This window comes from Salvia splendens, chromosome 9 (genome assembly GCF_004379255.2).
Source record: "Salvia splendens isolate huo1 chromosome 9, SspV2, whole genome shotgun sequence".
Classification (NCBI taxonomy): Eukaryota; Viridiplantae; Streptophyta; class Magnoliopsida; order Lamiales; family Lamiaceae; genus Salvia; species Salvia splendens.
Genome location: NC_056040.1, coordinates 25,732,709 through 25,744,947, shown reverse-complemented (window position 1 = coordinate 25,744,947; position 12,239 = coordinate 25,732,709). Strand labels below are relative to the sequence as shown.

General features: G+C 34.6%; 1 protein-coding gene and 1 pseudogene across 2 annotated transcripts; both read right to left on the bottom strand.

Moving 5' to 3' along the window:
* Positions 1-53: 53 nt before the first annotated feature.
* LOC121749956 lies at positions 54-164 on the bottom strand (annotated as a pseudogene).
* Positions 165-2,711: 2,547 nt separating this feature from the next.
* On the bottom strand, positions 2,712-8,160 carry LOC121749634 (AUGMIN subunit 8-like). Of its 2 annotated transcripts, none has more exons than XM_042144215.1 (7): positions 7,831-8,160; positions 4,973-6,405; positions 4,612-4,731; positions 3,509-3,625; positions 3,344-3,433; positions 3,155-3,262; positions 2,712-3,039 (listed from the first exon to the last, which is right to left on the bottom strand). In XM_042144215.1, the coding sequence occupies exons 2-7, from the start codon at positions 6,254-6,256 to the stop codon at positions 2,935-2,937; spliced, it is 1,824 nt and encodes a 607-aa protein (XP_042000149.1). In that variant the 5' UTR covers positions 6,257-6,405; positions 7,831-8,160; the 3' UTR covers positions 2,712-2,934. The 2 variants fall into 2 exon arrangements, with proteins under 2 accessions (XP_042000149.1, XP_042000150.1); XM_042144216.1 differs by lacking the exon at positions 7,831-8,160 and adding an exon at positions 6,493-6,842.
* Positions 8,161-12,239: the final 4,079 nt, after the last annotated feature.

The following is a 12,239-nucleotide window of genomic DNA, read 5'->3' as shown; positions in this document are numbered from 1 at the left end:
TAAGTGTACTGCCACGAATTAGGACAAGAATTTCAAGCTAAAAACACCAAGTATCATATCCATAGGTTTCTTTGGATATGCAGTTCTTCTTGCACATCCAGTCATCCACCTAAAGCCTACATATTGATTTACGTCCATATTTACAGCAACCACACTCCTTAAGTGCAATGCCAAGAATTAGGACAAGAATTTCAAGCTAAAAATACCAAGTATCATATCCATAGGTTTCTTTATAGACATGCCGTTCCCTGCACATCCATCATATGCCCACATATTGATTTACGTCCATGTTTACAGCAAATACACAACTTAAGTGCACTGCCAAGAATTAGGACAAGAATTTCAAGCTAAATACAAAATATCATATCCATATATTTCTTTATGGGCAAGCAGTTCTTCTTGCACATTCAGTCTTCCTCATAAAGCCTACATATTGATTGACATCCATATTTACAGCAAACACACTCCTTAAGTGCACTGCCAAGAATTAGGACAAGAATTTGAAAAGACTCCCAATCAACTAAACAAGACTGTCATGCCAATCCAGGATTACCAAAGTGATGACTTATTTTTAAGAATATATGAACTCTTTATTCAACTAATATAGACACGAAGAAAAAAAATGTGTAACTTGCAACGATAGGTCAGACATCGAAAATCTCAAAGGATTATTAATTTAACATTGCAACTTCAAGTACAGCTCAAAACACATATTTTCACATGCACATTCCCATCTTATTTGAAACCATCATCAGGAAATCTTAAAGACAAAGAAGATGGATAAATACTAACATAAATTTTGAAAAGAATAATTATTAAACATTCTGGCGCGCATTTTCACAGAATACATAAGTTTATTAAACAAATTTATCAATCTAAAAGTCACAGTACATGCTGAGAAACTCATACCATACGCGTAACAATTCACAGATAATCACTGCACACTTAAAATTAACTAAACCAAGATACACAACGTAAAACAACTTTATTTCGAAAAATACATTATGAACAGAAAAGAAACCCTAGATCTGATAAAGAATAAGTAAAAAACGACGTTGAGGGATGTGAGCGAAGATGCAGCGATACCGCCAAGGGGAGGCAGCAGGGGAAGATCGGAGCTCGCTGCCGAATACTCACCTAATTTCCCCTCTCTGTGAGACTCAGAGAAATGCAGTCAAAATCATTGAAGAGATTAAATAAATAAATAAAAAAAAAAACTTTTTCACGATGACTGAAATCGCTTGTAAATGCTTGGAAGAAAATATTTGCATTTAAGCTTATGTCAAATGGGCCGGCCCGACTTTTTCACTCTGTTATATAAGTAGTAAACTTTTAAAAATTAAAAACCAGCCCGACTCCGATCCGGATAAGGCCCAATAATCTAATACATCGACATGGTTCGATACAAGTTTTGAAAAATCTAAAGTAAAACTGAGTAGAAAAAAGTAATGGAATGTGGATTTATAATATTAGAAATGATATTATAATATTATCCTCTTTTGAAATTATCAAGATACACACAATACAATCAATACTTTTAAAAACTTAGTTATAGCCTTCAATATTAGGGGTGTGCATTCGGGTTTTGGTTCGGTTTTTCACACAAACCGAACCGAAACCAAAAACCGAATTTAGGCTAAAATCAAAACCGAACCGAAACCGAAAACCGAAAACCGAAAAAATTAAAAATCGAACTTAAAAAACCGAAATAAAACGAAAAACCGAAATTTTGTGCAATTTTAAAAAACCTAAAAACTTAAAATCGAAAATAACACAAAAAATCATAGTAACATAAATAACATCCACCAAAACATAATAAAAAATAAAGTTTCATGATATCTAATTAATTTACAACATATTATAACAAATTAACAATGTAAATCCATTCTCAAGTCTTCAATCTTCTTCGTTCCACGGGATGAGCTTTGGCCATATCTTTTGGCCATAACTTTTATCACAAGCTTTGAATCAACTTTGTAAAATCTGAAATACAAAATAATGCCATAAGTTATGTGCAATGAAGCATAGAATATATGAATGTATAAGGAAACTAGAAATGCTACACTAACAATAGATAGGTTGAGAAAATAAGAATAAAAAAAATTGAATCTGGGGCAGCAGATCTGGATGATTAAGGGAGCATCCAATTTTTAAATATCATAACACTTAATTTAAGCATATATGAATTCAGCTTCAATACTTGCAATATTCATTTTTAAATATCAAAGTTTATCTGTCTTATACTTCGCCCGAACCAAACCGAACCAAAACACCGAAATTTTTATATTTTCAAAACCGAACCGAATTGAAAAACTGAAATAACTGAACCGAATTTCAAAATTTCGGTTTGGTTCAGTTCGGATATTCGTTTTTTTGCTCACCCCTATGCAATATTCTTTCTATATTTCAATCTCTCGATCTTTGCTGAACATTATCGATTATTAGATGTCATATACTTCTTTCGTCCCATATAAATATGCACTTTTGGTTGGACACGAGTTTTAACGCATAATTGATAAAGTAAAAAAGTGATAGAAAGAAAAAATAATTAAAATATTATTAGTGGAGAATGAACCTACCTCGTTAGAGAGAGAATTTCCAAAATTAGAAAATGCATATTATTGTAGAACGGACTAAAAAGGAAAGAGTGCATATTTCTTGTGGGATGGAAGGAGTATATGAAATGATATGATAAAAAAATAAAAGACAGATTTACATTATATTTCAATGCTTTATTTTCACATTCTTTTTCTTTCAAAATAAATACACGTGGAGAAGAACACTATTCTAAGGAAGAAAAAAACAAAAGCAAACTAAAACTCTAGCTAAAAATAATAATAAAAAAATATTAGGTAGAAGCATTCATATATACACCACCATATAAAGAGATGATGTTGTATTTCACCGGAAAAAATCGAGATCTGTTAGCATGCATTATCGAACTCGAATCGACTCAGTACCCCGAAATAAAGAAAGTTGGTCGCCTCTCCAAGATTGCTTCAGCTGCAACAGATGAGTTCTCAGGCTGTCTTCTTCCACCTGCGTATCATAAATCATGCTTCATAGCAACACTCAAAACAATCTCCGACGTGAATATGTATTGAGTTCAAACTGTTCAAGACTGCATCCAGTTCATTAGAAAGAATTTTCTTACCTGCAAAGCAGCTATGGAACCAAAAAGTGATTCGCATTCATTAAGCATCGCTCTTTCACGTGCTGCCACATCAGCAAGTTCCGACACCAAGAAGTTCATATCCTCCACCTGTATTTCACATAGCCATGTCATGCACAAGGAGAATAAATTGATGCAGAGATGAGACTGTATGGTGACATAAGATCTAACCTTCTGGAGACGGGGGCTTAAAGAGGACGCCATAGCATTCATCACATTAACAGCAGAGCATATAGCTCCCTTGACAGATGTAATATCTACCTGAAATATAACGAATCATCAAGTAAAATACGCTTTCACAAAATTTAAGTGTAAAGAATTAGTCAACTGGGATACCTTCATTCCTTCAGTGACTGGAATCCGAAGAGTGCTAGCCTGCAAATCTTGGATGACCCAGGTTATTGAGTTAGTATGGTCCCTCTCAATTGAAGCCCACTCATGAAGATAACTCTCCTGGTTAAGTTGAAATATGATTAGAAATTTTACAAGGAGTCTTTCAACCAAAAACTGGCATATGGTGACGAAACTGAGTTATAGAGGTGCATATTCAGTGTACTTTTAAGACTAAATAGATATAGAAAACTGAAAAATATAAATATGGAAGTGATGCACATATTGAAATTTAAACATACAATACATGTGGATATAAGACATTAAGATAACATTTGAAGGAAAACAGAGAGCGGTAGCAAACAGAGACAATGAGGGTTTTGGATTATGCTACAGATATGTGCATAATTTAAATTCATGTGAATGCAACAATAAAGTTTAGTTCAGGCAAGCTAAATGGAAATAGTATAATACTATAAAATATAAATATATTTAGAAACACTAGTAAAACTTAATTGACTGAGACACAAATAACCCTTATAGTGCAAATCATTATGAGAACCTATCAGATACCTTAAATAAACAACATTCAGAAGCCTTCCTAACAAAACTGTGAAACATTTAAGTTTTTATCTTATAAATAGACTTAGGGTAGCCTTTTTGAAGATGAGAGACAAACAACAGTATCGGTTGCAACACATTGACTGGCATGCATTCCAAATTCAGTGCTCGAAGTAAACACAAGACTCTAACAATTATCATTTTCCAAATTGCTTGGGCCATGGTGACTTCTATATGTTGCATAGCATGATACAGATTTATTGTATATTTGTTCAGCGCTAGAAAGCTGCTACAGATACTATATCTGGGTAGAAGACAATTTAACTTCTCCAAAAAAATAATTGCGCTGATTAGTAAAACATTTAGTACTTCCTCAGATGGAATGTATTAAGAGATAAAATCATCAGATGTTCATTTCCCAGCTTGTTTTGCATTGAGCTTTCGCACAATAAACTACATCCAAACAATAAGGAAAGCATGAAAACCACACGACAGCATGCATTCAACACATTTGAAGATACATGTATAACTACAGTAGTAAGTCTTACTTGATTGACCAAAACTGAGTAGAGCTTAAACTTAAGCTTCAGCTGCTGGAGGTTAGATCTTTTCTTTCTGACTGAATCCGACAGATCTAAGATTATCATCCATATGTTGTATAACATTTTCTACACCATCAATAAAGTTCGATGGTCAGAAACATAACTTCCAAGAAACAAGAAAAGGGACCAGGTAGTTAAAAGAAATATAATTCCTTTTTCATAGTTAGCACCAGGGATGAAATTGTTCCATGAATTGAACTTAGCAACAAACTAATAACGAACCTGTATAAAACAACTAAGGAACAGTAGTATGTGGGTGGGTGAAAGGAACACTTAAAGGCTTAAGTTCAAGTATATGGTCACAAACCTCTGCTTTTGCTTTATGAGAACGCATTGCAGCATCAGTCCGCGCATTTGTATATCGCCATTGCAAATGTCTATTATACAACAGCCTCAGCTGATGGACGTCTTCAATGTCATTAGCAGCCTTCTTGCCTTTCTTAATATCCGCAATAAAACTAAGTGCAGAAGTGTCCTGAGGTTGTCTGGACGGGCTTGATGGCCTCACCCTAGCAGGACTAGTACCTCTAGAAGACGGGTTACCAATCCTGCCTCGTGATGGACTGACCCCTCTGGACACTGAGGGTGATGGAGGCCGTGATCTAGGGATTGGTAATGACTGAATCCTAGCTGCTGCACTCATTAATGACGCTCTTTCTGATGAACTCGAAGAAGAAGGCCTCTGTAACTTTTGTGAACCATCATGAAATGCACTTCCACAAAACATCTGTTTTTCAGTCTCAACGTGAGATGCGGGCATTAAAAGACCACTTGCACTTTTCCTTACAGGTCTGTTTGTCCCATCCACAGATAATCTCCTCAGGGAAGGCCTAGTAACAATCCTAGAATCAGATAAAGAAGGAGTTTGGTTGACCTTATCAGCAACAAAACTTCTGCTAGGGATAGAGGATGCTCTCCCACTCGTTCTGCTCGGCCATCGATGTTGATCTAGCGGAGAAGAATGGAAACTATCAACAGGCTTAGAGTTCTCCAACTGATCAGAAGAATTCTTTCCTTTGAGAGGGCTTCTCTTCTTCTCTGGTGTGGGCTTCCTTGCAGTTGGTGTTTCGCCCTTAGCAGCTACATTTGACGGCGGCTTGAGAGTCCGATCAGAAGGCGTACGAGAAATCGTCTTTTCTTTCTTACCATTTGGAGCACCAACAGCATCGGATTGAAAAGAAACGTTGAGACTTCTCATTGTAGATGGCCATAAAGACTCTGGCGATGATTTGGTAACCGATGCCTTTCTTGGTGTCACTAGCGTTGCAGCAGCTGTATCCCGTACTGGTGTTGATGGAGAAGGACTACGCGGTGATGATGGTGTAGTCGGGCGTCTTCTTTCAGCCGATACAGCTCTCTTTGGCAATGACACGGTTAAGGGGGTGGATGCCCTGCCGGCATTTGGTGAGGGGCAGCGCTTCGGAACAGCTTCTGCAGATCGCCTCGGCGACATGTACCTCGAGCTGACCTCTCTCGTTCGGGACCTCCGAGTGGGGGCGCCATTCTTTTTGTCAGCTGAAACAAGTGGTGGCCTCGAAGTCACTGTTATAAATTGCTTCCCTACTGCTTTCTCTGACTCACATACATCCATCCAAATCGAGCAAACTAAAACTCATTAATGTCTGTGATCATCTCACAACATGTATGACCATACTAGTAAACTCGCTGTAACCGAACCCAATTAATTTATGGAAAATTGAATGAATGCTTCTAAAGGGGAACCTTTTCCACTCTGCAAATCTGCCAGATAAATGTGAAGGCAAAAGTAAGAAATCAAGAAAAGAGTAACAGGCATGAAGAAAACGGGAAAGATCATCAAAAGAATACATCTTTACAGGCAATCAGGTCTCAAACTATCCAATTCCACAAAACCAGCAAACAAATACAAATGAGATATCATGTGACCATCTACCGTAGCCCAGACCACATAGCAACTAGACCTATAATGAGAAGAAACACCAGTAGTTGCAGAAGAGTAAATACAAGTTATTTACAAGCAAGAGATAATAGCTAGTGGGTTTAGTTTAGTTTCACATAAAATGAAAATGGTGGGAAAAGGAAGTAGAATAAGCATTGGTAAAGCTGTCTAGGCTAAGAAAGTCCTCTCTTGGATATTTTATTTCACTTTTTTTTATCTCAATTCCGGTCCCCAAGCTTTGCCTCTCTCACGAGAATACCATGGCTGGAGCTGCATATGCAATTTATACACACATTAAGTAAGGTAGACTCACATTAGCCCTTCTGTCCTGCCCCTTCTTTCCCACACCAACTCCTTTTCATGAAAGGGAATTCAATGAAAATGATTAGTTCACCACCCCTCACAGAAAAAAACACCCACAGAGAGATTAATGTGTGTGATTGAATGATCCCACACGCAATGCACTTCCCTCGCTCTCACATTAGAACTCAATAGTAAAGTAAAAAGTAAATAAAGAACAACTATAGTTTAATTTTCGGATCGATTGGAAAATTCAGAGTTTAACAAAACAAATTAGACTAATAAACCTCATCACCAGACAAGGACAAAAATTTGTTTCATAATAAAGAGGGTGGAGAACAAAACTAATCCATATCAAAAGATTAAAAAAATAAGAATAACAAGAAAACAAGTTGTAGGGGGGTGATGGGAACTGTAATGGAAGACCATGTGCTTGTCCATCCCCATGAAATCAAGACGGCAAGAAATACAAAAATCAGCAAAAAAACAACAAACAGTTAATTCCACCATTAAAAAAACACCGTTATGCTCATAAATACTAAAGAAATAATTACTATAATTTTGACTCTGAGGAGGATGCAGGAACAACGCCCGATGCTTTCCTAATTTTTGATACCACCAAAATTTTAAAAAAATTGCAAATTATACGTGAATATATACATTGAACAAATAAAAGTTCTGCCCTGTCAGATTTTGTTCCTAAATTCACAAACCCAAAAAAAAAAATCACTCGGTATGCTAATCAGTAAAACATCTGCTCCAGCAAATGGATCGAAGTTTAATTCTTCTGTTTTATATACACTTAAACATCGGGAGATATAATTATTCATACACCTGATTGAATATTCAAACCAAGCAAAAAAACACAGTAAAATTAAAACACCGGTTTTGCCGCAAAAGACGACTGATATCCGTGATCAAGATTAGAAGAAGTAACAGCAAAATACCTGTATATTTTCACCGCAAATTTTCTGGACTCTATGAAAAATCTGAGAATTTGAGGATGATATCTAAATCGTTCCAGATTTTGATGAAGAATTAAATAACTGAACCGATACAGATTTTGGATTAGATAGAGTGAGATGGAATATATATAAAATAAAATTAAAAGTGGAGGAAGATTTAGTAAACGGAGACTGAGATATAGGGGAGCAGAATGGCGCCGGCGGCGGTTGTTTTCGCGCCACCTAAATACGGAGACACACTTAATTTAATTAAACTTTGATTCACATACTTTCCAATTTCCATTTTCAGTTTCATTTTCCTACGCAACGTGTTGACGCTTTTGCCCTTGTGATTTGCTTGAGGTGGCGGCGACTTCATTGGATGGGGTAGGTTAACAACAAGGGTAAGTGGGGGAGATGACTATTCTTCTTGCTGTATTTTTTGTTTTTATATTTTGGGATAAAGTATACTAAAAGGATGTCTGGTACACTGAAATAATTAATTCGGATTTGTTTCGAATGAAAGCAAGCAAAGTAGTAAATCGATATGAGAGGAAAAATTAAAAGAATTTAATGTGATTGGTATGTTAGAAAGAAATATATCAATTTGATTAGTGCTTAATAAAGTTAGTAATACCAAGATAGATAATTATATATGAACATTTCTAATTATTTGATATCATAGTTAAGCTTAATTCAAAGCCTAATATAAGACAAGGGCCCTCTCCAATCTTACCAAAATTATAATTTTAACCATGTTTAGGTAACCAATCAATTTGTCAAGTTAAGCCATGTTATTTAATATACTATACAAATTTAGATAATATCTTTTCTATCAAACAACAATGAAAAAGAATCTTAACTTTGCGTATTTTTTATCTTGTTTTACATATCTTCATATATTCCATCTTTCCTATCAAATGGGTCCTAAATATCAACGCTTAGCATTTCATTGGACAGCTTTATTTTTAGATATTTAAATGCAGCCGGTATTTATATTGGACATGAAATAATTTACCTATTTAATTTATGACATTGAAGTGCAGCCACTATTTACTCTATTTTTGTACATAATAATATAAAAGTAAGTTTGGTAGATTAGGAATGAAATTCTATAAAAAATGACATTTTTATTCAATACAATTTGATCCCTACTAAACATGCGCTAAGAGGCGAATCTCAGAATGTAACCCATCTCGTAACTGATTTGGTGGATTAACTTTTAATTGGGGTTACTAACAAATAACAAGTCTGATTTATGCTCAACACAAGTGAACATTAATTAGTGTTTAATTACAGTACAAGAAAACTCTTGAAATAATTATTTTTCGGTGAATTGGATCTCTCATAAGGCTTAATGATTACGAATTTTGTTTCACTGGTTTAGAAACATTGAATGCAAAGTTATAATAGAGTTCTATTGATTTATTTAGCCATTTTATTCGAGTTGTCTTGTCCATAAATGAGAGCAACAAGAAGGCAAACTTCATCGTTGGTATCCAATCCCCGAATTCTCTCAAATATGCTACTGATGCTCGGTCTGCGTGTGAATTCAGACACACTATTACTTGATGAGAGTATCTGAACATGATAGATCAGAGCACCCAGAAACTTGATATTATTACTCCATCTGTCCCACTCTAAACCAAGTATATATTAGCTATTTGGCATGAGATTTTATACGGTCTTATTTTGTGAATTGAGTGGAGAAAAAAATAAAATATAGATAATAATATTTCTATTTTAGGATATGTGTTAATCAGAGTGAGACATCCAGAAAAGAAAAATGTATCACATAGAATAAGCAGCATGGAATATATTTTAAATTTATTCTATTTATCTAAATTATATTGTGACGATTATAGAGTTATTGAAATTAAAATATTATACTTTTTTTAACTACTATTATTCAAAAACACTTCAATAGTGTTTTAGTTTTCTCGTTATTATGATACTATCACTAGACATAGTATACTAGTAATAAACATGAGACACTACTTCATTTCAAAATAAATAATACTCCCTCCCTCCGTTCCTAAAAAATTGTCACTTATTTCATTTTTCGTCCGTTCCTAAAAAATTGTCACTTTTCACTTTTACCAATTTTGGTAGTGGACACAACATTCCACCAACTCATTCTCACTCACATTTTATTTTAAAAGTAAAATATAATATTACAACTCACATACCACTAGCTTTTTCAACTCACTATTCATTACATTTCTTAAAACTCGTGCCGAGTCAAATGGTGGCAAATTACTAGGGACGGATGGAGTAAATTTTTAGGGTGTAGTGGTGGCGAAGGAAACTTAAAGCTGAAACAGTGGGACACGAAAACATTGTTAAAACTAAGAGTGATTAAATAAATTTACCCTATCGGCCTATGGCCATCTCCAAAAAAATCTTCCACCAATTACCCGAATCCATAATTTTCGTGTTTCAGGTAGCCTAAATCCGATGGGTATTAGGTCGGTAGTGCACTTTTTATTCAAGTAAAAATGGTACTACCTTCGTCCCTCTGTAGTAGAGGCATTTTTATTCGGTACATGATTTAAGAAATTGTATTAAAAGTGAGTTAAGTGAATAGGGAATAAAGTAGGAAGGAGAAAATGTAGAGGGATGAAGAGAGAGAAATATAAGAGAGTTTTTTGCCAAGAAAAAAGAGATCTGACTCTGCTATAGTGGGACAATCCAAAAAGTAATACGACTTAGCTACAAAGGGACGGAGGGAGTATAACCAAAGGTCAATATTGGATATCGATCATGGGAATATGATTGCAACTTGTTTATTGTAAAATGTGCGTCATACAGAGACACAAATTTTAAGTATATTTTAACTAGAAAAAATAATTAAATAAGAAAATTAAACAAAAGTAAATAATACTACAAATCAGGTGAAAAATGAAATTTAAGAGATATTGATTTCACAAACTTAGTTATCAATCAACACTTACAATCCAATCTCACGACCTATGCGGGTAAGCGCTTCCGTGCGCCCTAGTAAATCTAGCAAATTTGGTGTGCCGAGCGAGAGCGTGGCATGAATCTGTGCATGGTCCCTTGTCGCGCAGCTTGTGCGCGATGTTTGGGAAACTTGGTGCTGAGAATGCGTGGGCTTAGCACAGATCGTACGTGAAGTTTCAACCTTTGCACGACCCAGGTGCTCACGACCAGTTTTATGCTCAAACCGTCGAGCGGGATTCGACGATTTTACAGATTTTTGTTAATTGTAAAGCCCTCCATCAATGCTTTGGAATATCTGTAATATTTTCGTACTTATGTTTTGAACGTTGAGTTGGTAAATCTTGTGTAATTATAATTTTCCTAATGCACAAATAGTTTATTGCTATGTGTTAAAACAAGTGTATTGATACTATAAATTAACTATAGTCTATAGGTATTTGTTTTAAAACGTTATTAACTATGACAGCCAAAGAAATTCTCAAATTGCTGGCCACGTTGTGATGAAGATACATGTGATGTTGTTGATTTTAAATGTCCCTACCTTACATTTTAACCCAATGTTTTTTAACCTAACGCTTTTATTTCCATTCCATTTCGTTAATAACATCGCACATGGAGTCGCTCATACTTCAAACCCTTTTCATAATAACTGCTTCCACTTTATAAAATAATAATAGTCTCAACTAAGTCATGATTTAGTCATGCTTTTTTTTATTAGGCTAATAAATTCATACACATACGCATGTACCCATGTTTTGTTTACAAGATTATATCTTATGATTAAATTTGTATTATGTTTGGTTCATGAGATTCTCATGACTTAATTCTAGATGAATAGTCATATAAATAATTAGTCATAGTCAACCTCCTACTAAATAATCTCACAACTTAATTTTAGATTATGTTTTCCTGCATTATTTTATCAAGTAAACCAAACACCACGATGGCCAAAGATTAGACAACAGTCTCCCTTTGACCGCAATCGAATATGATAACTTTAGTATTTCGCTATTACAGCATGTTTTTAATAGCTGAACTCTGAAACAAACAGAATTCTTCAATATATATTGCAATATGCAATCAGAAAATATACACTCTATTTTTTTCAATTTAAACCGTTAGAATTCACTACAATATTATACATATAATTTTGAGGATTGGCCATTAAAAAAAATACTCCAATAATAAAATAAAAACTTGTGTTATATAATTGAAAATTAGTGGTGATAAATGCTGAATATGAAAATTCATTAGTGAAGGGGGCCAGAGGCCAAATGATGGAAAGACATGTGCCACAATATAATGACAAAATCAATTGGGACATGACATTCATAGACATGTTTCCAACCAAATTGCTTTTGGTTTCTGTTTATTTTTTCCTTTGGGAAAATATAATTAATTTTATTAGGAATATTTTATTTTTCTAGTGCCTACCATTTGGGAAAATA

What these genes read in the sequence shown, in the direction of transcription:
- LOC121749634 (XM_042144215.1), bottom strand. Translation starts at nt 6,256, where the DNA reads ATGGATGTATGTGAGTCAGAGAAAGCAGTAGGGAAGCAATTTATAACA. An exon ending in ACTCAGTTTTGGTCAATCAA is followed by an intron (nt 3,626 to 4,611) that starts GTAAGACTTACT and finishes CAACTTAACCAG; the next exon opens with GAGAGTTATCTTCATGAGTG. An exon ending in GTTCCATAGCTGCTTTGCAG is followed by an intron (nt 3,040 to 3,154) that starts GTAAGAAAATTC and finishes TATGATACGCAG; the next exon opens with GTGGAAGAAGACAGCCTGAG.